Source organism: Leucoraja erinacea, chromosome 6, assembly GCF_028641065.1.
Source record: "Leucoraja erinacea ecotype New England chromosome 6, Leri_hhj_1, whole genome shotgun sequence".
NCBI classification, from domain to species: domain Eukaryota; kingdom Metazoa; phylum Chordata; class Chondrichthyes; order Rajiformes; family Rajidae; genus Leucoraja; species Leucoraja erinaceus.
In genome coordinates, this window is record NC_073382.1 from 40,476,589 (window position 1) to 40,502,269 (window position 25,681).

General features: G+C 44.0%; 1 protein-coding gene across 2 annotated transcripts in view; it reads left to right on the plus strand.

Annotated features, from left to right (window-relative positions):
• The first annotated feature begins 3,956 nt into the window (after window positions 1-3,956).
• The window catches only part of LOC129698001 (glypican-5-like), a 615,705-nt gene continuing 593,980 nt past the window's right edge, over window positions 3,957-25,681 (plus strand). For both annotated transcript variants that reach the window (XM_055636809.1, XM_055636810.1), the window contains exons 1-2: window positions 3,957-4,167; window positions 12,685-12,846. In XM_055636809.1, coding sequence (XP_055492784.1) covers window positions 4,005-4,167; window positions 12,685-12,846 — 325 coding nt within the window. In that variant the 5' untranslated portion in view covers window positions 3,957-4,004. The remainder of the gene's footprint in view (window positions 4,168-12,684; window positions 12,847-25,681) is intronic.

Sequence of the window (25,681 nt, forward strand, 5' to 3'; positions counted from 1 at the left end):
ACCGGCCGGAAAGCCTCTTCCTTGGCTTTTACAGCCAGCCCGATGCTCAGGCGCTAGCGGGACTGTGCTCGGTCACGGTGTCGGGGTAGCGGACCGCCCGGTAAGCGGTCCTACTGCCTTGTTGCTGCCCCCGCGAAATGAAACGCTCCTCCGTGGAGTTGAGCGGGGGCAGGTCTGTGCAGGCGGCTGTCTTTCCTCCCGTGCGGGTGGAAAGACGTCCCGTCCGATAAGTCGGAGCCACCGGCGGGACGCCTCCGTGGCATTACTTCCAGCCCGCTGCTTTGGCGCTAGCGGGGCTGGGCTCAGCGCAGTGTCGGGATAGCGGAGCGCCGGGTAAGCGGTCCTACCGCCTTGTTGCTGCCCCCCTCCAGATGGAACGCTCCTCCGTGGAGTCGAGCGGGGACAGGTCTATTCCATTGCTGCCCCCCCTGAAGGAAGGCTCCTCCGTGGATTTTAGATAATCTCTAACTAATCTCTCTTCCCCACCAAACAACTACCCTTCGCCCCCACAGCCCCATTTACCCCCTCCCCCTTCCCTTCCCTGGACTCCCACCTATTTCTCCCCAATATATCAGATTAGATGTAACACCTTTCCCTACACATCCTGTCTCACTTCATCCAGGGGGCCAACAGCCCTTCCAAGTGATACAAATGTTCACATGCATCTCTTTCAACCTTATCTTAGAAACATAGAAAATAGGTGCAGGAGGAGGCCATTCGGCCCTTCGAGCCAGCACTGCCATTCATTGTGATCATGGCTGATCGTCCCCTATCAATAGCCCGTGCCTGCCTTCTCCCCATATCCCTTGACCCCAATAGCCCCTAGTGCTCTATCCAACTCTCTCTTAAATCCATCCAGTGATTTGGCCTCCACTGCCCTCTGTGGCAGGGAATTCCATAAATTCACAACTCTCTGGGTGAAAAAGTTTTTTCTCACCTCAGTCTCAAAAGACATCCCCTTTATTCTAAGACTGTGGCCCCTGATTCTGGACTCGCCCAACATGGGAACATTTTTCCTGCATCTAGCTTGTCCAGTCCTTTTATAATTTTTATGTTTCTATAAGAACCCCCTCATCCTTCTAAACTCCAGTGAATACAAGCCTAGTCTTTTTAATCTTTCCTCATATGACAGTCCCACCATCCCAGGGATCAATCTCGTGAACCTACGCTGCACTGCCTCAATCACAAGGATGTCCTTACTCAAATTAGGAGACCAAAACTGCACACAATACTCCAGATGTGATCTCACCAGAGTCCCTTAGAACTGCAGAAGAACCTCTTTACTCCTGTACTGAAATCCTCTTGTTATGAAGGACAACATTCCATTAGCTTTCTTCACTGCCTACTGTACCTGCACGCCAACTTTCAGTGACCGGTGTACAAGGACACCCAGGTCTCGCTGTACCTCCCCCTTACCTAACCTAACCCCATTGGGATAATAATCTGCCCCCTTGTTTTTGCCGCCAAAGTGAACAATCTCACATTTATCTATATTATACTGCCTCTGCCACGCATCTGCCTACTCAACCTGTCCAGGTCACCCTGCAACCTCCTAACATCCTCTTCACAGTTCACACTGTCACCCAGCTTTGTGTCATCCACAAACTTGCTAGTGTTGCTCCTAATTCCCTCTTCCAAATCATTAATATATATGGTAAACAGTTGCGGCCCCAACGCCGAGCCTTGCGGCACTCCACTAGCCACTGCCTGCCATTCTGAAAAGGACCCGTTCACTCCTACTCTTTGCTTCCGGTCTGCCAACCAATTTTCTATCCATGTTAACACCCTACCCCCAATACCATGTGCTCTAATTTTAGTCGCCAGTCTCCAGTGCAGGACCTTATCAAAGGCTTTCTGAAAGTCTAGATACATTACATCCACTGGCACCCCTTCATCCGTTTTACTTGTCACATCCTCAAAAAAAGCCAGAAGATTAGTCAAGCATGATTTCCCTTTCATAAATCCATGTTGACTTGGACTAATCCTTTTACTGCTATCCAAATGCCCCATTATTACCTCTTCATTCTACATTCTTACTACATCTTAACTACATCTCTTACTTCATTCACGCTCCTGGTGTGGTCTCCTTTACATTGATGAAACCAAGAGTAGACTGCAGGCAGTTTTGCCAAACACGTGCTCTCTCCACCTCAATGATCTGGATCTCCCAGTTGTTAACCATTTTAATTCCTCTTTCCATTCCATACTCATCTTTCTGTCCTTGGCCTCCAACATTACCAAAGTGAGGCCACATGCAAACTGGAATTGCACCTCATATTACACGGGTAACTTACAAACCGATGGTGTGAACATTGAATTCTATGATTTCAAGTAATATCCCCAATCCCTCTTTCTTTCTCATGCCCCCACCCCCCCCCCCCCCCCCCCCCAAAGCATACATGTTTCTCCCATCTTCTCCCCCCACCCCCAAGTCATCCGACTAATTTTCCCTCCTTTGTACACTCATCCTGTGTCCTAATTTCCCTTCATCTACATTCTCTCCTCCCCTTTCATCCGTTTCCCTCTCTTTGGCTTGACATCTCACTATTCTTTACTTATCTGATACCCTTTCACTCCTTTTCACATCGCCTTTGTCACTTACTCCATCCATTTGCCAATCAATTCCCCACCATCTCATCTCCACCCATCTATAATTTGACAGGCTTTGTCCCACCCCACCTCTCTTTTCCAGTTTTCTTTTCCTACCCCAATCAGTCTGAAGAAGGGTCTGACCCAAAAGTCGTCTGAACATTCCGTCCATGGATACTGCCTGAACCGCTGAATTCCTCCAGTATTTTATGTTTTGCTCAAGATTTCAACTTCTAGTGTCTCCAATCAAACAATTGGTTGCCGCCGCCGCGCCACTTTTGTACCTTTCTAATGCATTCATTTGAGCTCACTCCAAATTCTTAATGTCAACATACAGTTATTTTTCTTATGCTAAAATGTTCATACTATTGGGTTGCAAACTGGTGTTTTAGTTTCAATGCACATTATATTTCCGATGTAAATTAAGACGGAAATATCTGGAAACATTCAGCAGGTCAGCCAGCATCTGAAAATGTGGGAAGATAACCTGAATAATTAATATTTCACGTTGAATACCCTGTTAGAACTGGAAATAAGAGAAATACTGGTTAATTTTAAATTGCAGCGAAAGTGGAAGAATCAATGGATAGGACAAAGAGGGGTGTCTGTGTCCCGGCGGGGCTCGGGTTGCCGCGGGTATAATTGTGGTTGATGGATTTATAAAAACAGAAAATGATGAGAACAAGAAAAGTGCATACAATGGCGTGAGATGCACGCTTTCGGGCTACATTAATGAAGAGAGTAAATGCAAGCGAATGGTAAGTGATGGTAAGTGGTTAACAGACAGAGAACGAGTTACCTGAAGTTGTAGAATTTGATATTGAATCCCGGAAATTATTTCCATCTCTGTCTATGTCTATGTTTCTATCTCCCATGGTTCCGATAAAGATAATTGTCCTGAAACATTAACAATTTCTCTCTTCATGGATGCTGTCCATCTCGCTGGATGTTTCCAGTATTTTCTCTCTTTCATTGACATTTCCTTCAGCGACACAGCCTGTGCATCACGGCTGTAGCTTGCTCGAGCTCTCGCTGTGCTCCCTCTAGCGACCCAGACGATGCGGCGAGCTCGGGGTGGGAGGGTTCCTGGAGCACCAGAACCAAAGATCTTAGAGCTGGTGCTATTCATTTCTGTGCCTCTTCCTGAACGATGTGAGCGTACACACGTTTACTCCTGCTTTTGTGCTTTGACCTCTTTTGATTTTCATTCTCTCAGCCACTCCCACCTCACGACATTTTTAATAGCATTAAAATTAAGAGCAGCCGCCAGGAAAACAAATAGTGTTTCAGTTAGTGGGCAACTGTCTGGACCGTGCTTCGAGTTTATGTTTTGACTGTTAGTTGTAAGGAGAGAAATCGAGGCACTAAAGTTTGTCCTTTCCCTGAGTTCGACCCACTGTATTGGTTTTGAGGAGATGGGCGTGAAGATGCACAGCACGCAGTGTCTGAGAGCGGCGGTGTTGCTTTGCTTGCTCGGGGTCACTATAGAGTCTCGGCTCAACTGTGATGAGGTGAAGAAAGTTTTCCAACTTCGTCAAATCGGACCATCCATGTGGCTGCCGGAGATTCCCAGATCTGGTGAGCACTCACGTACTTTAGATAAAACCGGTACACAGTCTGCATTGTCCACGTTTTGTGCCAAATACCGATCATAATTTATGTACGGTCCTTAAAATAGCGACAGTGCAAATACTACCTTTGATGAATCGGGAACAAGAGGTGTCAAGATTGAAGGACAGTGTTTGAAATACACGATGTGATCTTTCCAAAGTGGGTATAGGCCGAGCGAATTTCATATTTAATTTAATCTTTCAGCAGGCTATTGAGCCCATCCACGTCTAGGGCAGTCCTCTGAACAACCCCTTTTTAAATGTATTTCTTATAGCCAATTGTTCCAGCCAATTGAAATGCTATATATGCATATCAATAGGGTGATTTCACGAAAGGTCACTGGTGCGTAGATCCGCACCCACGTGACCAAAAATCTCAAGTGGAGGACATGCTATACATCCGGTACTTGTTAGTGAATGGGAAAACATGCACTTTCACACCCGTTTAAAACATCGAAAATGGCCAGTTTTTGAGCTGCAATTTACTGTGCCAGTCGGGGTGACCGTGAGGCACAGCTACCTAAATTAACAGTCCAAAAAAAAGATAGAAACTAAGGTAAATTCAAGAGGGAGCTGAAGGTGCAAATCCAGCGGAAATGCTTATCGGACATTTGCCGTGGAGATTTAAAGATCCAAAATATCGGGAATTATCGCGTTAGCTCGCTGCATTTCATCAAAAGTAAGGCATTATTGACTTTTTTATCTTTATTGATGAAATGCAGCGAGCAAACGTGATAATTCCCGATATTTTGGACCTTTAAATCTCCACGGCAAATGTCCGCTGTTCACTTCCGCTGGATTGGCACCTTCAGCTCCCTCTTTAATTTACCTTAGTTTCTATCTTTTTTTTGGACTGAAAATCTAGGTAGTTGTGCCTCACGGTCACCCCGACTGGCACAGTAAATTGCAGCTCAAAAACTGGCCGTTTTCGATGTTTTTAACGGGTGGGAAAGTGCGTGTTTTCCCATTCACTAACATGTACCGGATGTATAGCATGTCCTCCACTTGAGATTTTCGGTCACGTGGCTGCGGATCTACGCTCCAGTGACCTTTCGTGAAATCACCCTATTCTCAGCTGCTCCGCACTTTTATTTTGAGTTTTATCACTGTTTTCGTTTCATCAGTTTTCGGGATCAATACCCTCCTAAAGAAATCAACGTACAGTATATGCAGTATGATGCAAACAACGAGGAACGTAGATTGAAATTTTAGACAGGAAATTGCAGATGCTGGAATCTGGAGTAAAGTGATGCTGGAGTAACCTAGCGGGCCAGGCAGCACCCGTAGAGGTAACGGACAAGCGAAGTGGTGTGCGGGATAAACCTCGAAAAGAGGGCTGGGGGTGGGGGTACTCCAGCACTTTTATGTATTTTCCTGGTAAATGATAGGTGGATACGGGTGGGTATGGAAAGGAGACAAAGGGTATCACAGGGTCTGATTTGGTGAAGACTGTGGTGTCTGACCCCTTGCCCCAAATCCTGTTATGTTTTCACTATACTTCTTGACCTGACCCTCTATGATGCTGAACAGTCTGCCCTCAGTAGAGGCCTTACCATTGTAACCCTATGTCAATACCTCATGGAGTTCAGAGCCTGCTATGAGCTCTTTCTGCTCCTCCTCCACCTCTGCACCTATTTCTCTTTCTTCAGTAAACATGGCCTCCACCCATCATTTGTGGATGGAGCCCTCACATGTCTCTCCACATCGTCCCCCAATTCTGCTCTCGCATCCCCCCCCCCCCCCCCCCCCCCCAGGTGGAACAAGGTTAGTTCATTTTATTGTGCAAGAGATACAGATCATAGAGTGTTAGAGTCACAAAGCATAAAACATAGAACAATACAGCATAGTGACATACAAGGTCCATGCAGAACATGGCAAGTTAAATTAATCTCTGCCTACACGTGATCCATATCACTCTATTCCAAGCAGTCAGAGCTATACAGCATCGGAAACTGGCCCTACGGCTCAACTCAAGTTGGGATTCTTGACAGTGCCATTTGCCTGCACTTCATTTTATTTACACCATTATTATTTCTGAAATGGGAAAAAAAACACCCTTCTGTTTTGAAGTCTGAAAATGCATTGTCAACTTGGTGTGCTTTTGTAAACATTAAATAAAGCATCCAATAATAGACAATAGACAATAGGTGCCAGGAGTAGGCCATTCGGCCCTTCGAGCCAACACTGCCATTCAATGTGATCATGACTGATCATCCCCAATCAGTACCCCATTCCTGCCTTCTCCCCATATCGCCTGACTCTGCTATCTTTAAGAGCCCTATCTAGCTCTCTCATGAAAGTATCCAGAGAACCGGCCTCCACCACCTTCTGAGGCAGAGAATTCCGGTGGGGTATGGGGTAAAAGGAGCAAATTAACAATATTAATATAATATCAAGGGGGGTAATTAGCGTGAGTGCGGGGGGGGGGGGGGGGGGGGGATAGTTAGTGTGTGATGCTGCTCCCCGCCCCGCCCCCCCCCCCCCCCCCCACAACTGCACGTTGGGGGAACAGACCCAACGGGTCTGCACTTGGTCTAGTCTATACTATAGATCTGGCATCGCAATCCCTTTTTTCTTAATCTCTCCATTCTCAATTGAAAGATCTTTTGGATTCACTTTTTGTGATAATTTCTTGTGATGCCCACTTTATTTACAAAAACAGTCTAATTTACCATGAAGATACGGGGATACCGAAGTGAAGATTAATACCTTGGTGAAAATTCCAACGCCTCTTGGTAATTTTGAATGGGAACTGTTGTACTGACAGAATGACGTAAATTCGCAATGCACATGTGACGATGAAGACAATATAAAGCACTAAAGATGGAGGAAAGCCTGTGTGGCAATGTTTTGCTCTCAGGTTTGGGGAAAAAGCTACTCACGTGATGCAGGTCACAAGTTAGGTGTGAGACATGCTGATTTAAATTCAGTGTAGATTCCAGAAGTGTAGATAGTTCTGGAAACAAAACTGGAAACTCCGGTCAGGGTATGAAGGAAATTGGTGACATGGGTGGTGAAAATGTGTGAAAAGAAATAGAGGCGTGAGTGAAACCTAACAAGAATATAGACTTTGACTCCCATTGACTAGATTTTTGACCACGTGGATGATCATACTTGCTTGGGAAATCACATGTTCATGAAATAAGAAACACTGAGCAAAACTAAAGCTGAACATTTCATTTCATAAAAGGGCCAATGGGAGAACTGACTCCAGATAACAATTGGGACCCTGGTGCTGTCACTATGTCATTCCTCAAGAATGGCTTAACTGGTTTCAGAACGCTTTGTTGAAGTCAGAGGTCAAAGCAAAGGTCTCTAAAGGGGAAGAGGGTAGAGACTTAAGGGTCAATAGAAGCAGAGAAATATAAGTAATTGGGGAATCAAGGACGCATCAAAGTAAATAGACAATTTTCATGACAGAATGGTTATGGTTTGAAATGAGTGTGCTCATCCCTCTAAAGATGTCCAAAGGGATACAGTGAGCATTTCTGCTCGGTTGTCAGCCAGCTGTAATGTGACATGAATTGAAAACACAAGCTGCTGGAAGATGTAGGGTGAATTTGCGCTACAGCGAATTCATAAAAGATGTTTGTCATTTTCTAAGTTTATGATTAATGTGTTGACCTACTATTGTGTATAAATTCCCAACGTATTGCACATTGTCCAGTGGTTTATTTAAGATTGGTTGTTTCTTTTAGTAATGCACTGCATGCCTCTTAGATATTTTGTAAACTGCTAAATTCTGTTCATGGGCTATCGTTATCATTAGAAGCCGTGTCATATGCTTATCCATTGCAATGTTGTTAGTTCGATGCTTCAGTTTCAGATTGAAAGTTAGGGACCATAGACAGAAAGCTTCTTTGAAGCTCCATATTTGAAGCTTTCAACAATTCAGCCCAGCAAGATCAGAAAAATCCAGTTAGATTAAATCCAAGATATCTTTAACTTTTAAAAACATTACATCCATAGGATTTTGAAATAACTATCTGAGATAATTACAATATCCTTGCTTAATATTTATTGTTCCCTTTGCCAAAAGCATGCTGAGCAATATCTATGGTTTAATTTGCCACTTTAAAAAAGCTGCACTTGCATCTCTTGCAGCTAAGTTATTTTTATGGTGGCTTTTCTCAGAAGGAATACAGACCTTCTCAGGTTATAAATGCCTGACATGAATATCTCCATACGTCAATGAGCTCTCGTAAATTTATTATAATTCAAAAGTCTGATGTATGTACGTACATACCTTCCTATGAATGGCAGAGCAAGTTTCCACTTTTAGTCATTGTTCATTTTTAAAAATCATTCTTAAGTGATTTTTATGCCATTTATTATATTACTGCAGAAGTATGGTTACCATATTGAGTGATTTTTTGTGTGTATTTTCTGACAAAACAGAATTGAGTTATGGGTTTCTGTAAAAATATAACCCATTCATTAACTGGGATTGGCGTACATAACTTGCTGTTCATTTTGACGGCCTTCTTCACGATCCACTGCTCTGCCAATTTTTGTGTCATCTTTGAGGAAGTAAATAACAGGATATACAAAGGAGAATCAGTGGATGCTGTTTACCTGGATTTTCAGAAGGTCTTTGATAAGGTGTCACACGTAAGATGCTAAAGAAGATGAGAGCCCATGGTATCAGATGGAAGATACTAACATGGATGGAAGGTTGGCTGAATGGCAGAAGACAAAGTGTAGGAATAAAGGGGGCTTTTTCTGGTTGTTTGCCAGTGACTAGCGGTGTTCCACACAGGTCGGTGCTGAGGCCACTGCTCTTCATGTTATAGATAAATTATTTGGATGAGGGAATTGATGGCTTCTTGGCCAAATTTGCAGATGATACAAGGATGGGTGGCGGGGCAGATCGTTTAGAGAAGGCATGGACTCTGCAGAAGGACTTGGACAGGTTGGGATAGTAGGCTGAGAAGTGGCTGATTGGATACAGTGTAGCAATGTGTGGAGTCAAGCATTCTGGTAGTAGGAATAAAGGCGTAGACTATTTTCGAAATGGGAGTACTGGTGCAGAATTCCCAAAGGTTAATTTGCAAGTTGAATCAGTAGTAAGGAAGGCAAATGCAATATTAGCATTTATTTCAAGAGGACTAGAGCATAAAAATGAGGGATGTACAACTGAGGCTTTATAAGGCACTCTCTGAGACTGCATTTGGCATATTGTGAGCAGTTTTAAGCCACATCTTAGGAAAGATGTACTGGCATTCGAGAGGGTCCCGAAGAGATTTATGAGAGATGGGTACTGGGCCTATACTCACTGGTGTTTAGAAAGATGAGGGGGCACCTCGTTGACTCTCACCAAGTAGTGAAAGTCCTGGATAGAGTGTATGCAGAGAGAACGTTTCCACTAGTGGTAGAGTCTACGACCAGAGGCCATAACCTCAGAATAAAAGGACTCACTTTAGAAACGCGATGAGGAGTAATTAATTTTGTCAGTGGGTGGTTATTTGTGAAATTCATTGCCACAGCTGTGCAGGCCATCATTAGGTATTTTCAAGGTGGAGATTGACAGATTCTTGATTAGTATGGGTGTCAATGTTAATGGGGAGAAGGTGTAAATAGCTTGTTCTAAGCTACCCCCAGTCTTGTTTCAGTCAAAAATCATTGAGTCAAGCACTCGCGCAACTAATCTTTATTTTGACAAAACACAATTACAGTTCCTTCTACTATACCTAACCACCGCGGCGTTTGATCCTCGTATCTGGTTGATCAAGCCCTCTTTAGCCTCGCTCAAGCAGAGACACTCCAGAAGGTCACGCAGTCCCAAGTGTTCTCCCAGAAGATTTGATACAATTGATACAATTTATTTGTTGTCATTTGAACCTCATTGAGGTTCAAACAAAATTTGGTTACTGCAGTCATACAAACAGTAGAAGAACCAAGACACAACACAATTTACACAAACATCCATCACAGCGAATCTCCTCCTTGCTGTGATGGAAGGCAAAGTCTTATCTCTCCCCTGCACTCCCCATTCTCCTCCCGATGTCAGTCAAAGCCCCCGGCGGGCTATGGTAAATAAGTCCCATGGACATTAAAGCCACGGCGGGCGATGCAAGGCGATGCTCCGGGTCTTGATGTTGGAACCCCCCGGCGGGCGATAGCAAGTCCCACGGCCATTTAAAGCCGCGTGGGGCAACGTAAGGTCCCGCTCCCGGTCATTTTCAACCCCACAACTCGGGCGGGAGAAGTCGCCGTTGCGGAAGCCCCGAAAAGTGGTCTCCCACCAGGGACGCGTGGGCTCCCGATGTCACCGTCCAAGAGACCTGCGGCTGGAGCCTCCGAATCTCTGAGGTCGGGCCACAGCAGCGCGCCACCACAGCTCTCCACGCTCCGAACTCGGCCAGCTCCGCGATGGTAAGTCCGCAGGCTCCGCGACTGGAGCCCCAGGTCGTTCCGGTTGAAGGCCGCTCCACGGTGCTAGGCCCCAACGACAACGGAGACCCGACAGGGAAAGGTCGGGTCCTCCGTATAGGGAAAAGATTTTAAAAGTCCCCCCCCCCCCCCCCACACACATACCCAGTTAAAAAACCCCACTGTAAACTACATTCAAACGAGACAAAAAATTAAAAAAAGACAGACGGACTGCAGAGGCCGCTGCGACGTGAGTCGCGCCGCCCACCCATCAACACAGGACCTCATGTGAGCCGAACCTTGAGGGGCCGAACCACATGAGGGTGGTCTCTTAACAGTCCAATAACAGATATCGATTAACCCAGTACATGATAGACATTTCCCAAACCCAATAATATAGTGAGTAATACATTGTATTCAAACGGGACTCGTGAAAGGAAGCAGACGTCGTAACATATGCCTTGATATTCAAGAAACCAGACAAGGCTCAATACCTAATCCAATCAACATCTAGCAAAGTAAAGCTTTGCAACATTGAATACAATGTGTATGTCTGGTTTGCATTTATCCAATCCATTCTATGCAATTTGCACCTGATTGTCAGGAACTGCAGATATTTCATTCTCTCCCTGCAGCTCTTATCTAGGCCTTAGATAAACTGGCACCATTCTGCAGCTTGTCCTATATTTGCAGAAGGCACATTTAAATTGACCAAATGGCCTAGCAGCCCAGTAGCCGTTACTCAATTTTAGTGCCCTGGCCTCTCCAATTAGGCTAGAATTAACAAAGGCAGGAGAATGGGGTTGAAAGGGAAAGATAGATAAACCATGTTTGAATGGCAGAGTAGTTCGATAGGTTGAATGGCCAAGTTCTGTTCCCATGACTAATGAACATGTGAACATATCTACAAACTTGCTGATTGGCACACCTACATACTGTTCAAATCATTTAGCATGGATCCCTGTGGATCACCAATGATCACCGATCTCCAGTTGGAATAACACCATCCATCACCACCAAGGAAATTTTAAATCCAATCTGTCAAGCTGTCCTGGATCTTCCCAGTTTTTCCCCACTGTTGGGATGTGGAATCTTGCTTTGCATAGGTTGATTTCCATTTATATCTGTAGAATATAATCGCCTGTAAATTGCTCTCTTGAGCATGTAAATTATACCAAAAAATACACTGCATTCCTGGCAATACAAATGCAAATTGTGTTATTACTAAATGATCATTTACACAATAATATATAGAGAGATGCCTTGCTGAGAGTGCTGCTGGGAATTTGGCATGAAACACTGCCTTACCGTAACAAGGCATTTTTTACCACTGGACTGTATATCATTGTTGGGACCTGGTAGCAGCTGTTTCACATGTGGACAGATTACCCAGATTCTACAGTCAACCTCAATGCCAAAGATAGACACAAAATGCTGGAGTAACTCAAATTTCTGTGGTAACAAACTCAATGGCATGTGACCTCTGTTGAGCTTGTCACCACGGAGAAGTCTCTGGGGTGAGGGAGGCTGGGGAGGTTGCAGCTTTAATCATATACAATAGCAGAGAATGAGATAAACTTTAGGACCCTGGTGATCTGTCAACGTGCGGACCAGCAACTACCAGTCTCAAGCAAAAAATTGCCTGCATTTGACGCCCTCAACCTCCATGCCTCAGCTACACAGAGTTGTGGTCGATGAATTGCTTCAGGACCACCAGTGGGGAGGGCAGAGATTCACCCTGGGTTTACAGCACAACAGCAGACCACTTGGACAAATGTATTTTGTCAAAGTAAAGGGTGCAAGTATTTGGACTCTAAGTCTAACAGTGCTCCAGTGAATCAGCGTTCTTTGGTATAGTGCTACATGCAGTACCAATGTAAGTTTGTTAAGTGTCTGTCAAAATCTTTTTTAGATTGTACCTAGTAATTGTAAACCTATATTTTAAACTTTGTCCATCATGTACACAGTTGATTTAACATGACAACAGAGTCCATATTTATCAATGTAATGAAAATGGGTATGGATGTGTATAGTTACAGACCTCATAGTCAGATAATTCTAGCTAAGCAACTTTGAGGAAAGGTAATTTTATACTTTTCAATTTTGCCTATAGGGTCTTGTGTTCAGGTGTGCACATCGAAGAACACAACATGCTGCACAAGAAAAATGGAAGAACAATACCAGTCAGCAGCTCATCAAGATATTCAAAAATTGGTTCAAATGTCCAGCTCAGCATTGAAAATTTTAATTTCACAGAACGCAGCTGCTTTTCAAGGTAACCAGTGATTTGTGCAAAATGCAGTCCTCCAAGTATTCGTATTTTGCCCTGCATTCTTTTCATTATCATCTGGCAACATGGCAATGTAATGGTGAGAACAAAAGTCTTGAAATGTATACCAGAGAAATAGGCTTGAAATTGAATAGTATTGGAAATGCAGATGAACTTTTAGAAATTAGCAAAGTGCATATTTTTGAAGCTTAATTCAGAAACCCAAGTACAATGTGAAGAATTTTGTGTTTACACCTGTGAACAAGAATCAATATAGTTCACCCATACAAATGGATTTATTGTACTGGGCTGTTCAGTGCAGACTTTCTGCAAATGTGAAGAATGGTGATATGACCATAACTGGTTTAACTCTTGCAATAACTTTTGTACTTCATCATTCATGTTGGTGTAGAAGCTTGACAATCTGGTTGGATATCTGGATTGTTGATGTGTTGCAATATTTTACATTAGTATATATTTTTTGTCTGAACAATATGAACATTAGTCGAAATACAATTCAAAGTCATGCAGGGTTTCTGTGCTTAAGCTGATAAGGGCCACGGTACTGATTTTATAATTTACCAAAAGCATTATGATTTGATACTCAATTATTTTGCCATTCCAAAGAGACAGCTTCCTTTTAAAGAAAATAATTGTTTAGGTTAATGCACCTTGTAATAGGGAAAAGAAAATCATATTTACAGTGACCTATGTAAGCTGGAAAGTATTATCACATACATACCATGGGTGGGACTAGTGTACATAGGACAAATTGGTCGGTGTGGGCAAATTAGGCTGAAGAACCTGTTTCCACGATGTATGACTATATACATTTGAAATGCTGAATTCTAGTTGTCTGACCCAATCTGTTAAATTAGTTATGCAGATAATTTCTCCAAATTATTGAATAGTGTTTTATATTAGTTTAGTTTGGTTTAGTTTAGTTTAGAGATACAGTGCGGAAACAGGCCTTTCAGCCCACCGGGTCCGCATCAAACAGCGATCCCCGCACATTAACACTACCCTACACACTAGAGACAATTTACATTTATACCAAACCAATTAACCTACAAACCTTTATGTCTTTGGAGTGTGGGAGGAAATCAAAGATTTTGGAGAAAACCCACACAGGTCATGGGAAGAATGTACAAACTCCATACACACAGCACCCATAGTCTGGATCGAACCTGGGACAATAGACAATAGGTGCAGGAGTGGGCCATTCAGTCCTTCGAGCCAGCACGGCCATTTAATGTGAACATGGCTGATCATCCCCAATCAATACCCCGTTCTCCCCACTTTGGCAGTTAGTCGGGTTCAGTAAATGGGGAAACCTAGAGGATCTGTCCTGACCCTTTAATTAGGCAGGTTCATGAGCCCTTAAAACCTGGGACATCTGCTGCAGTCTCATTTAATTTCCTATTAAAGCGACTGGAACATGCCTGCCTGGCACTGTTCCAGTCCCACTATGGCCGTCACCCCCACTCTGCACACTGGCAGTCAGTGGGGTTCAGTAAAGGGAGGAACCCACAAGAACTGCCCTAACCCATTAATTAGGCTGGTTCAGCAGCAAGACCTCTGCGACAGTGTCATTAAACAAAACACTCACAATTATATAACCATATAACAATTACAGCACGGAAACAGGCCATCTCGACCCTTTTAGTCCGTGCCGAACACATAATCTCCCCTAGTCCCATATACCTGTGCTCAGACCATAACCCTCCATTCCCTTCCCATCCATATAACTATCCAATTTATTTTTAAATGATAAAAACGAACCTGCCTCCACCACCTTCACTGGAAGCTCATTCCACACAGCTACCACTCTCTGAGTAAAGAAGTTCCCCCTCATGTTACCCCTAAACTTCAGTCCCTTAATTCTCATGTCATGTCCCCTTGTTTGAATCTTCCCTACTCTCAGTGGGAAAAGCTTTTCCACGTCAACTCTGTCTATCCCTCTCATCATTTTAAAAACCTCTATCAAGTCCCCCCTTAACCTTCTGCGCTCCAAAGAATAAAGCCCTAACTTGTTCAACCTTTCTCTGTAACTTAGTTGCTGAAACCCAGGCAACATTCTAATAAATCTCCTCTGTACTCTCTCTATTTTGTTGACATCCTTCCTATAATTAGGCGACCAAAATTGTACACCATACTCCAGAATTGGCCTCACCAATGCCTTGTACAATTTTAACATTACATCCCAACTTCTATACTCAATGCTCTGATTTATAAAGGCCAGCACACCAAAAGCTTTCTTTACCACCCTATCTACATGAGATTCCACTTTCAGGGAACTGTGCACAGTTATTCCCAGATCCCTCTGTTCACCTACATTCTTCAATTCCCTACCATTTACCATGTACGTCCTATTTTGATTTGTCCTTCCAAGATGTAGCACCTCACACTTATCAGCATTAAACTCCATCTGCCATCTTTCAGCCCACTCTTCCAACTGGCATAAATCTCTCTGTAGACTTTGAAACTCTACTTCATTACCCGCAACCCCACCTATCTTAGTATCATCTGCATACTTACTAATCCAATTTACCACACCATCATCCAGATCATTGATGTACATGACAAACAACAGTGGACCCAACACAGATCCCTGTGGCACCCCACTCGTCACTGGCCTCCAACCTGACAAACAACCATCCACCATTACTCTCTGGCATCTCCCATTCAGCCACTGTTGAATCCATCTTGCTACTCCACCATTAATACCCAACCATTGAACCTTCTTAACCAACCTTCCATGAGGAACCTTGTCAAAGGTCTTACTGAAGTCCATATACACAACATCCACTGCTTTACCCTCATCAATTTCCTGAGTAACATCTTCAAAAAATTCAAGAAGATTAGTTAAACATGACCTTCCAGGCACAAATCCATGTTGACTGTTCCTAATCAGACCCTGTTTATCCAGATGCTTATATATATTATCTCTAAGTATTCTTTCCATTAATTTGCCCACCACTGACGTCAAACTAACAGGTCTATAATTGCTAGGTTTACTCTTAGACCCCTTTTTAAACAATGGAACAACATGCGCAGTACGCCAATCTTCCGGCACTATTCCCGTTTCTAATGACATTTGAAATATTTCTGCCATAGCCCCTGCTATTTCTACACTAACTTCCCTCAATGTCCTAGGGAATATCCTGTCCGGACCTGGAGACTTATCCACTTTTATATTTCTCAAAAGTGTCAGTACTTCCTCTTCTTTGATCCTCATAGTTCCCATAGCTACTCTACTTGTTTCCCTTACCTCACATAATTCAATATCCTTCTCCTTGGTGAATACCGAAGAAAAGAAACTGTTTAATATCTCCCCCATCTCTTTTGGCTCTGCAGATAGTTGTCCACTCTGACTCTCTAATGGACCAGTGTTAGCTGGGGGGCAGTGTTAGCTGTGAGGAGGATGCTAGGAGACTGCAAGGTGACTTGGATAGGCTGGGTGAGTGGGCAAATGTTTGGCAGATGCAGTATAATGTGGATAAATGTGAGGTTATCCGTTTTGGTGGCAAAAACAGGAAAGCAGACTATTATCTAAATGGTGGCTGATTGGGAAAGGGGGAGATGCAGCGAGACCTGGGTGTCATGGTACACCAGTCATTGAAGGTAGGCATGCAGGTGCAGCAGGCAGTAAAGAAAGCGAATGGTATGTTAGCTTTCATTGCAAAAGGATTTGAGTATAGGAGCAGGGAGGTTCTACTGCAGTTGTACAGGGTCTTGGTGAGACCACACCTGGAGTATTGCGTACAGTTTTTTTGGTCTCCAAATCTGAGGAAGGACATTATTGCCATAGAGGGAGTGCAGAGACGGTTCACCAGACTGATTCCTGGGATGGTCAGGACTGTCTTATGAAGAAAGACTGGATAGACTTGGTTTATACTCTCTAGAATTTAGGAGATTGAGAGGGGATCTTATAGAAACTTACAAAATTCTTAAGGGGTTGGACAGGCTAGATGCAGGAAGATTGTACCCGATGGTAGGGAAGTCCAGGACAAGGGGTCACAGCTTAAGGATAAGGGGGAAATCCTTTAAAACCGAGATGAGAAGAACTTTTTTTCACACAGAGAGTGGTGAATCTCTGGAACTCTCTGCCACAGAGGGTAGTATAGGCCAGTTGATTGGCTATATTTAAGAGGGAGTTAGATGTGGTCCTTGTGGCTAAGGGGATCAGGGGGTATGGAGAGAAGGCAGGTACGGGATACCGAGTTGGATGATCAGCCATGATCATATTGAATGGCGGTGCAGGCTCGAAGGGCCGAATGGCCTACTCCTGCACCTAATTTCTATGTTTCTATGTTCTTGCCTTCTCCCCATATCCCCTGACTCCGCTATTTTTAAGAGCCCTATCTAGCTCTCTCTTGAAAGCATCCAGGGAACCTGCCTCCACCGCCCTTTGAGGCAGAGAATTCCACATACAACTCTGTGAGATAAAAGTGTTTCCTCGTCTCCGTTCTAAATGGCTTACTCCTTATTCTTAAACTGTGGCCCATGGTTCTGGACTCCCCCAACAACGGGAACTTGTTTCCTGCCTCTAGCGTGTCCAACCCCTTAACAATCTTATATGTTTCAATGAGATACCCTCTCATCCTTCTAAACTCCAGAGTGTACAAGCCCAGCCGCTCCATTCTCTCAGCATATGACAGTCCCGTCATACCGGGAATCAACACTGTTAACCTACTCTGCACTCCCTCAATAGCAAGAATGTCCTTCCTCAAATTAGGGGACCAAAACTGCACACAATACTCGAGATGTGGTCTCACTAGGGCTCTGTACAACTGTTGAAGGACCTATTTGCTCCTATATTCACTCCTCTTGTTATGAAGACCAACATGCCATTTGCTTTCTTCACTGCCTGCTGTGCCTGCATGTTTACTTTCATTGACTGATGAACAAGGACCCCCAGATCCCGTTGTACTTCCCCTTTTCCCAAATTGACGCCATTTAGATAGTAATCTGCCTTCCTGTTTTTGCTACCAAAGTGGATAACCTCACATTTATCTACATTAAATTTCATCTGCCATGCATCTGCCCACTCCCCCAACCTGTCCGAGTCACCCTGCATTCTCATAGCATCCTCCTCACAGTTCACACTGCCACCCAGCTTTGTGTCATCTGAAAATTTGCTAATGTTACTTTGAATCCCTTCATCCAAATCATTGATGTATATTGTAAATAGCTGCGGTCCCAACACAGAGTCTTGCCAGTACCCACTAGTCACTGCCTGCCATTCTGAAACGGACCCGTTAATCCCTACACTTTGTTTCCTGTCTGCTAACCAATTTTCAATCCATGTCAGCACTCTACCCCCAATACCATGTGCCCTAATTTTGTCCACTAATCTCCTATGTAGGACATAGAAACATAGAAACATAGGGACCTTATCATATACTTTCTGAAAGTCCAGGTACGCTACATCCACTGGCTCTCCCTGGTCCATTTTCCTAGTTACATCTTCAAATAATTCCAGAAGATTTGTCAAGCATGATTTCCCCTTCGTAAATCGATGCTGACTCAGACCGATCCTGTTATTGCTATCCAAATGTGCGGCTATTTCATCTTCCATAATTGACTACAGCATCTTCCCCACCACCGATGTCAGGCTATCTGGTCTATAATTCCCTGTTTTCTCTCTCCCGCCTTTCTTAAAAAGTGGGATAACATTAGCTAACATTAGAGATGAGATGACATTAGACATGAGATAATATTAGACCCAGGGCTCTGGCGATGTAAGGCAGCAACTTTACCACTTTGCCTCCCAGTCCATTCAGGATAAATTTATATATTTTTCACAATCACACTAATTCTCTTTGTGAAATGTTTAACTGTTTTTTGCTGTTTTCTTGGGTAGTCAATGTAATAAAATGCCAAAAACAGCACTGTTGTACCAGGTGAAAAAAAAGAGTGGAAAGTAGAAGTCCATTATTTGTTTAAGCATATGATTGTAGAGCAAATGTTAAACAAAAAAAGAGATACATTAAAGTTACAGATACCAGAGGTTGGACAATAAAATAATGCTGCATGTTTATTTAGGCAGATGAAACAGGAAAATAATAAAGCCAGGCGAGCGAGCGGGAGAAGGGGAGCCGGGCGAAAAGAGGAGAGAGTCCGGGGAGAGAGGGAGCTCTAGTACAGGGCCCGACTCTAGTACAAAGCTCTTGGCAGCCCTCGGGAGTTCTCGGGAAAGCCGAGCCGAGGCACTAGCTGTGTCGACCTTGGAAACGCTCGGATTCTCTCGGGAAACCCGAGCCGAAGAGCTAGCGTGCGTTAACCTCGGAAGCGCCTTTGGAAGCCCTCGGGATCTGCAGAACAGAGCCCACTTGCCCATTCTTTCTGCGTCTTTTGAAGAACTTGGGGGGGTGGGGGGGAGGGGTTAACGTAACTCGCAGCGCATGCAAAAACAGTACCCAACAGGCTGCACTTTGAAAACTCTGCGCAGCTGGCCGTGAGGAGCAGAGCCATTGTGACATCATCAGCTCGTTAGATTTAATAAATATCTCAGATCTGTGCAGAGTTTGAAGAAATCTCAAGGAAAAATGAATCAACTTTTCAGATGAGGCGATTTTTTAGATCATGAGGTAAATCTCTACTGGAATATGTAAAAATGTCACCTTTAGCGTGTCGGGTTTTCGAGGAAATGTGAATCACAGAAAAAGACAAGCAAACACACAAGCAAACACACAAATACATCCACATCCAAGATCAGAGTTTTATAATACTAGACTAAGTGGGACCCGTTGGGTCCCAGCATCACAAAGGAGGGCTGGTCATCCAACGCAATATTCCACCTTTCCACCAATTCTTATATTGGTGGCCAGTTGGGAGGGGTGGGAGGGGGGGGGCTTTCTGGAGTGCTAGTATGGGTGTTGTGGGCTGAAGGGACTGGTTTCCAGAGGGCTAGTATGCACATTGTGTGCCAGATGGATTCTTGGGCTGGCGTCTCAGTCATTCAAACCTGTTGTGCTGGCAACTCACTCACTCACGGATGGTGGGCTGGTAGTTGACTCACGGATAATCCTTGAAATTCTATTTCAAGCAGGGTATAAGGCCACCAAATTCAAGTGCAGTTTCATACCATTTGAAGTAGGGTGCAAAGCCACTAAAGACAGCGAGTCATGACCTCTCCCTCCTCCATCTTGCAGAGACTGAGCCACGCCCACATTTCTGGGTTTTATAACCCCTCCCCCCCACCGGAAAAGGTGTGGCTTTCATGGAGTGATTGACAGGAGAGAGATTCTCAACATTTAAAAAAAAACTAATAACACTTTTATTTTTCATTGATGGGAAGAATTCTCTGCACCTGCTCAGCGGAGGGGGACTGAATAAGATTGCCAAAAATCACAGCCGTAAGTGGTAGTGTTTTATCTAATATCAAGATACAGTGCAAACAGGAAGTGCATTTACAGTAGTGCCTTTTAACTTCAAGCCAAAGCACCCAAGCCACCATTTGCAGTAAGTAGTGCCTTTCAACCTCAAGCCAAAGCAACCAAGCCACCATTCGCAGTAATAGTGCCTTTCAACTTCAAGCCAAAGCTCCCAAGCCTCCACTTGCAGTAAGTAGTGCCTTTCAACTTCAAGCCACACCCAATCCACCATTTGCAGTAATGGTGCCTTTCAACTTCATGCCACCATTTGCAGTAAGTGGTGTCTTTCAACTTCAAGCCACACCCAAGCCACACCCAAGCCATCATTTGCAGTAAGTAGTGCCTTTCAACTTCGAAGCTCCCAAGCCACCATTTGTAGTGTGATGTCTTTCAACTTCAAGCCAATGCAACCAAGCCACCATTTGCAGTAATAGTGCCTTTCAACTTCATGCCACCATTTGCAGTAAGTGGTGTCTTTCAACTTCAAGCCACACCCAAGCCATCATTTGCAGTAAGTGTTGTCTTTCAACTTCAAGCCACACCCAAGCCACACCCAAGCCACCATTAACGGTAAGAGGTCTTTCAACTTCAAGTCAAAGCTCCCAAGCTGTACAGTGGGTCGAGGATACCAGGCCTTTAAGGACAGTTATTTGTTCAGATTCAAGTTTAGCAATAAAGAGTTTACAGCACAGCCATTCAGACAGTAGACCAGACATTTTGATTGAAATACAACAAACACTATTCAGAATTCAAATGATGGGGCTTACAGTCATATTTATATGGGTACCAGCACACATTGGCATTGGAGGAAACAAAATGGCAGATAAGGTAGCAAAAGAGGTAACAAAAAGAAGTAAGATTGATATAAGTATTAACATAGGTAAAACTGAAATTAAAGACATTATTAAGCAAAGACTGAAGGAAAAATGGCAAAAGCAATGGGAGGAAGAGCGGAAAGGACGGTGATTCTACAGAGTCCAGAGGAAAGTGGGGAAAATGAGATGTGCAGGGAAAAAACAGAGAAGGTGAGACAGTAATTTCAAGAATCAGATTTGGACACACTGGTCTGAACAGTACACTTTTTTATAATAGGCAAGCATAATACAGGCAGATGTGAATACTGTGGGCAAGAAGAGACAATAGAGCATGTCATTATACATTGTGAGAGGTATGAGGAAGAAAGAAGACAAATGAGTGAACGATTCAGAAAAGAAAAAGTACAATTTGATTTAATAGATATTTTACAAAAGAATTCATATAAGTGCTACCAAATCCTATTGCTTTTTCTCAGGGTAACCAATTTGTTCGGAAAGATATAGGTTATTAGTATATAAGTTATAATGTTGTTTGATGCACACTCCATACCAGTTGGTGGCGGTAATGTACTAAAAAGTTGTTTGCCAACCGCAAATAAAAACTACATAGAGGAAGAAGAAGCTCCCAAGCCACCATTTGCAGTAAGTAGTGCCTTTCAACTTCATGCCACCATTTGCAGTAAGTGGTGTCTTTCAACTTCATGCCACCATTTGCAGTAAGTAATGCCTTTCAACTTCAAGCCATTGCACCCGAGCCACCATTTGCAGTAAGTACTGCCTTTCAACTGCAAGCCAAAGCACCCAAGCCACTATTTGCAGTAAGTAGTGCCTTTCAACTTCATGCCACCATTTGCAGTAAGTGGTGTCTTTCAACCTCAAGCCACACCCAAGCCACACCCAAGCTACCATTTGCAGTAAGTAGTGCCTTTCAACTTCAAGCCAATGCACCCACTCCCCCAATTTGCAGTAAGTAGTGCCTTTCAACTTCAAGTCACACCCAAGCCATCATTTGCAGTAAGTAGTGCCTTTCAACTTCAAAGCTCCCAAGCCACCATTTGCAGTAAGTAGTGTCTTTCAACCTCAAGCCACACCCAAGCTACCATTTGCAATAAGTAGTGCCTTTCAACTTCAAGCCACAATTTGCAGTCAGTAATGCCTTTCAACGTCAAGCCAATGCACCCACGCCCCCATTTGCAGTAAGTAATGTATTTTAACTTCAAGCCATTGCACCCAAGCCACCATCTGTAATAAGTAGTGCCTTTCAGCTTCAAGTCATAGCTCCCAAGCCACCATTTACAGTAAGTAGTGCCTTTCAACTTCATGCCACCATTTGCAGTAAGTGGTGTCTTTCAACTTCAAGCTACACCCAATCCACACCCAATCCACACCCAATCCACCATTAGCAGTAAGAGGTGCCTTTCAACTTCAAAGCTCCCAAGCCACCATTTGCAGTAAGTAGTGCCTTTCAACTTCAAGCCAAAGCAACCAAGCCACCATTTACAGTAAGTAGTGCCTTTCAACTCCATGCCACCATTTTCAGTCAGTAGTGTGCCTTTCAACGTCAAGCCAATGCACCCATGCCCCCATTTGCAGTAAGTAATGTATTTTAACTTCAAGCCATTGCACCCAAGCCACCATCTGTAACATGTAGTGCCTTTCAGCTTCAAGTCGAAGCTCCCAAGCCACCATTTACAGTAAGTGGTGTCTTTCAACCTCAAGCCACACCCAAGCTACCATTTGCAATAAGTAGTGCCTTTCAACTTCAAGCCAAAACAACCAAACCACCATTTGCAATAAGTAGTGCCTTTCAACTTCATGCCACCATTTGCAGTAAGTGGTGTCTTTCAACTTCAAGCCACACCCAATCCACCATTAGCAGTAAGAGGTGCCTTTCAACTTCAAGCCACACCCAAACCATCATTTGCAGTAAGTGATGTCTTTCAACTTTAAGCCACACCCAAGCCACCATTAGCAGTAAGAGGTGCCTTTCAACTTCAAAGCTCCCAAGCCACCATTTGCAGTAAGTAGTGCCTTTCAACTTCATGCCACCATCCATTTGCAGTAAGTGGTGTCTTTCAACTTCATGCCACCATTTGCAGTAAGTAATGCCTTTCAACTTCAAGCCATTGCACCCGAGCCACCATTTGCAGTAAGTACTGCCTTTCAACTGCAAGCCAAAGCACCCAAGCCACTATTTGCAGTAAGTAGTGCCTTTCAACTTCATGCCACCATTTGCAGTAAGTAGTGCCTTTCAACTTCAAGCCAATGCACCCACGCCCCCATTTGCAATAAGTAGTGCCTTTCAACTTCAAGTCAAACACCCAATCCACCGTTTGCAGTAATAGTGCCTTTCAACTTCATGCCACCATTTGCAGTAAGTGGTGTCTTTCAACTTCAAGCCACACCCAAGCCATCATTTGCAGTAAGTAGTGTCTTTCAACCTCAAGCCACACCCAAGCTACCATTTGCAATAAGTAGTGCCTTTCAACTTCATGCAGCCACCATTTGCAGTAAGTCGTGCCTTTCAACTTCAAGCCACAATTTGCAGTCAGTAGTGCCTTTCAACGTCAAGCCAATGCAACCACGCCCCCATTTGCAGTAAGTAATGTATTTTAACTTCAAGCCATTGCACCCAAGCCACCATCTGTAATAAGTAGTGCCTTTCAGCTTCAAGTCAAAGCTCCCAAGCCACCATTTACAGTAAGTAGTGCCTTTCAACTTCATGCCACCATTTGCAGTAAGTGGTGTCTTTCAACTTCAAGCCACACCCAAGCCACACCCACGGGTGGGTGGATGGGGGGAGAGAGGGAGAGGTGGGGAGAGAGAGAGAGAGAGGGAGACGTGGGGGAGAGAGAGGTAGAGGGCGGACCTGAACTCGGTGAGCAGGCGGGTCGGACCCGGCCTGCGATCAACGGAGGAATTTCAGGTTTCCCAGAAGGAGTAATGCCCTGCGCGACATTAACTGCTGCCACCATGTTCAAGCTGGTGACCGGCTGTGACCTCCGGTGACCTCCTGATCTGCAGAGCATTTTGAGAATGGGGGGGTTGGAGTGTACGGGCAGGTGGGCGGACTGGAGTCCAGCATTGCCTATTGTAGCGGTTCTGGCAACAGCTGGCGTTCTGCTCTGTCTGCAAGGAGAGGGCGAGTGGGCGTGAAGAGGTAGGAGAGGATGGGGGGCGAGAGGTGAAGGGGGGGGGGGGGGGGGTTGGAGCATGCACTCACTCCAGCTCCAGGCAGCATCCTCCCCACCAGGCAAGGATTGGAGGGGGGCCACGGGCGGGGAAAGACCTGAGGATGCCGAGCGAGGCGGCGAGTGGTCGTTCGTCGGAGAGAGGGAGAGAGAGAGAGGGAGAGACAGAGACAGAGAGACAGAGACAGAGAGACAGAGAGGGCAGAGACAGAGAGAGGGCAGAGACAGAGAGAGGGCAGAGACAGAGAGAGGGGGGAGACAGCTGGCGGTCGTAGGGCGGCTTCTTTCGGCTGTTTTTAAATGGCGTCTTTGAGGCGAGAGGTGGGCACCAGCAGCCGTTATGGTCGCTGGCCAGCTGGAGGCGACAAAATTAGTGTGTGGGGGTGGGGTGTAAGATCTTATTTTTAAAAAGGGTAGATAAAAGAAAAATTGGTTGGAGGACTGCAAAATCGGATGTAAAATGAATGAGCTAGCGACATGGAAAAAATGACGGAGTTTAATGACGGAGTGCTGGCATAGCATGGAATCAAAGGCCGAATGTGGCACTCACAAGACAGCCAGGCAGAAACACACACACACAGCCACAGAGTTTTAAATATAGATAGATATGATATGATATAATAATTAAATTCCCCCCAAATTATTTTTTATATTTTTGTGCCCAAACTCAAATTTAAACATAAAGACGTGACCTGGTATTGTTTATGTAACCTAGCTCTAAGTTATTCTGATCACAGGTAAATAAGATCCTTTTTCTAAAGAGTTTCCACAAGATTAATTAAATAATCATGTTGCTGCATTATTGAAAGGATTTTTGTGTCTCCATCACTCTACTTCTAACTTCTTTGTGTTAAAAACAAAACTGTTCAAGCAGTGATCTAGGCATAAGAGCTTAGCCTATTGTAATTCAGATCAGCGCATTGGGCGACAAGGAAACATTTGTCCATTTTCTGGGCGCAGTAGGTCAAATAAGTTTGCTATCCCATTAATACAAATTTTATATAGAATCAAATGTAACTTCTTTTAGATTAAATCCAGTAATTTAACTTTATATCTTAAAATTTGTCCATCAGATGTACAGACTATTTGACATATTTGTATTTTGATTGGTTCAATCTTCATTTTTTAAACAACTATTTCAAAAATATGCACATCTAAATAAAAGTCCGACACATTGTTTCAGGATTTATTTTAATTTGAATGTTGATAACACATACCAACTACAATGTGTTGCATATTGAGGACATCAGAGAAAGGATGTATTCCCCTTTATTTCACAGTACCGTATTTTTCAAAGCAAGTAATTTGTTTGTACGTATCCTAGTCCGGCACTTTGCTGGAAAAAACCCATCCTTTCTATGGAATGCTCAACAATTGGTACCCGTAAAACAACATGATCTTGCAATGTTCTAAAGGAGCACTGCATAAGGAATTACCGAGAAGTATTTGTTCTATA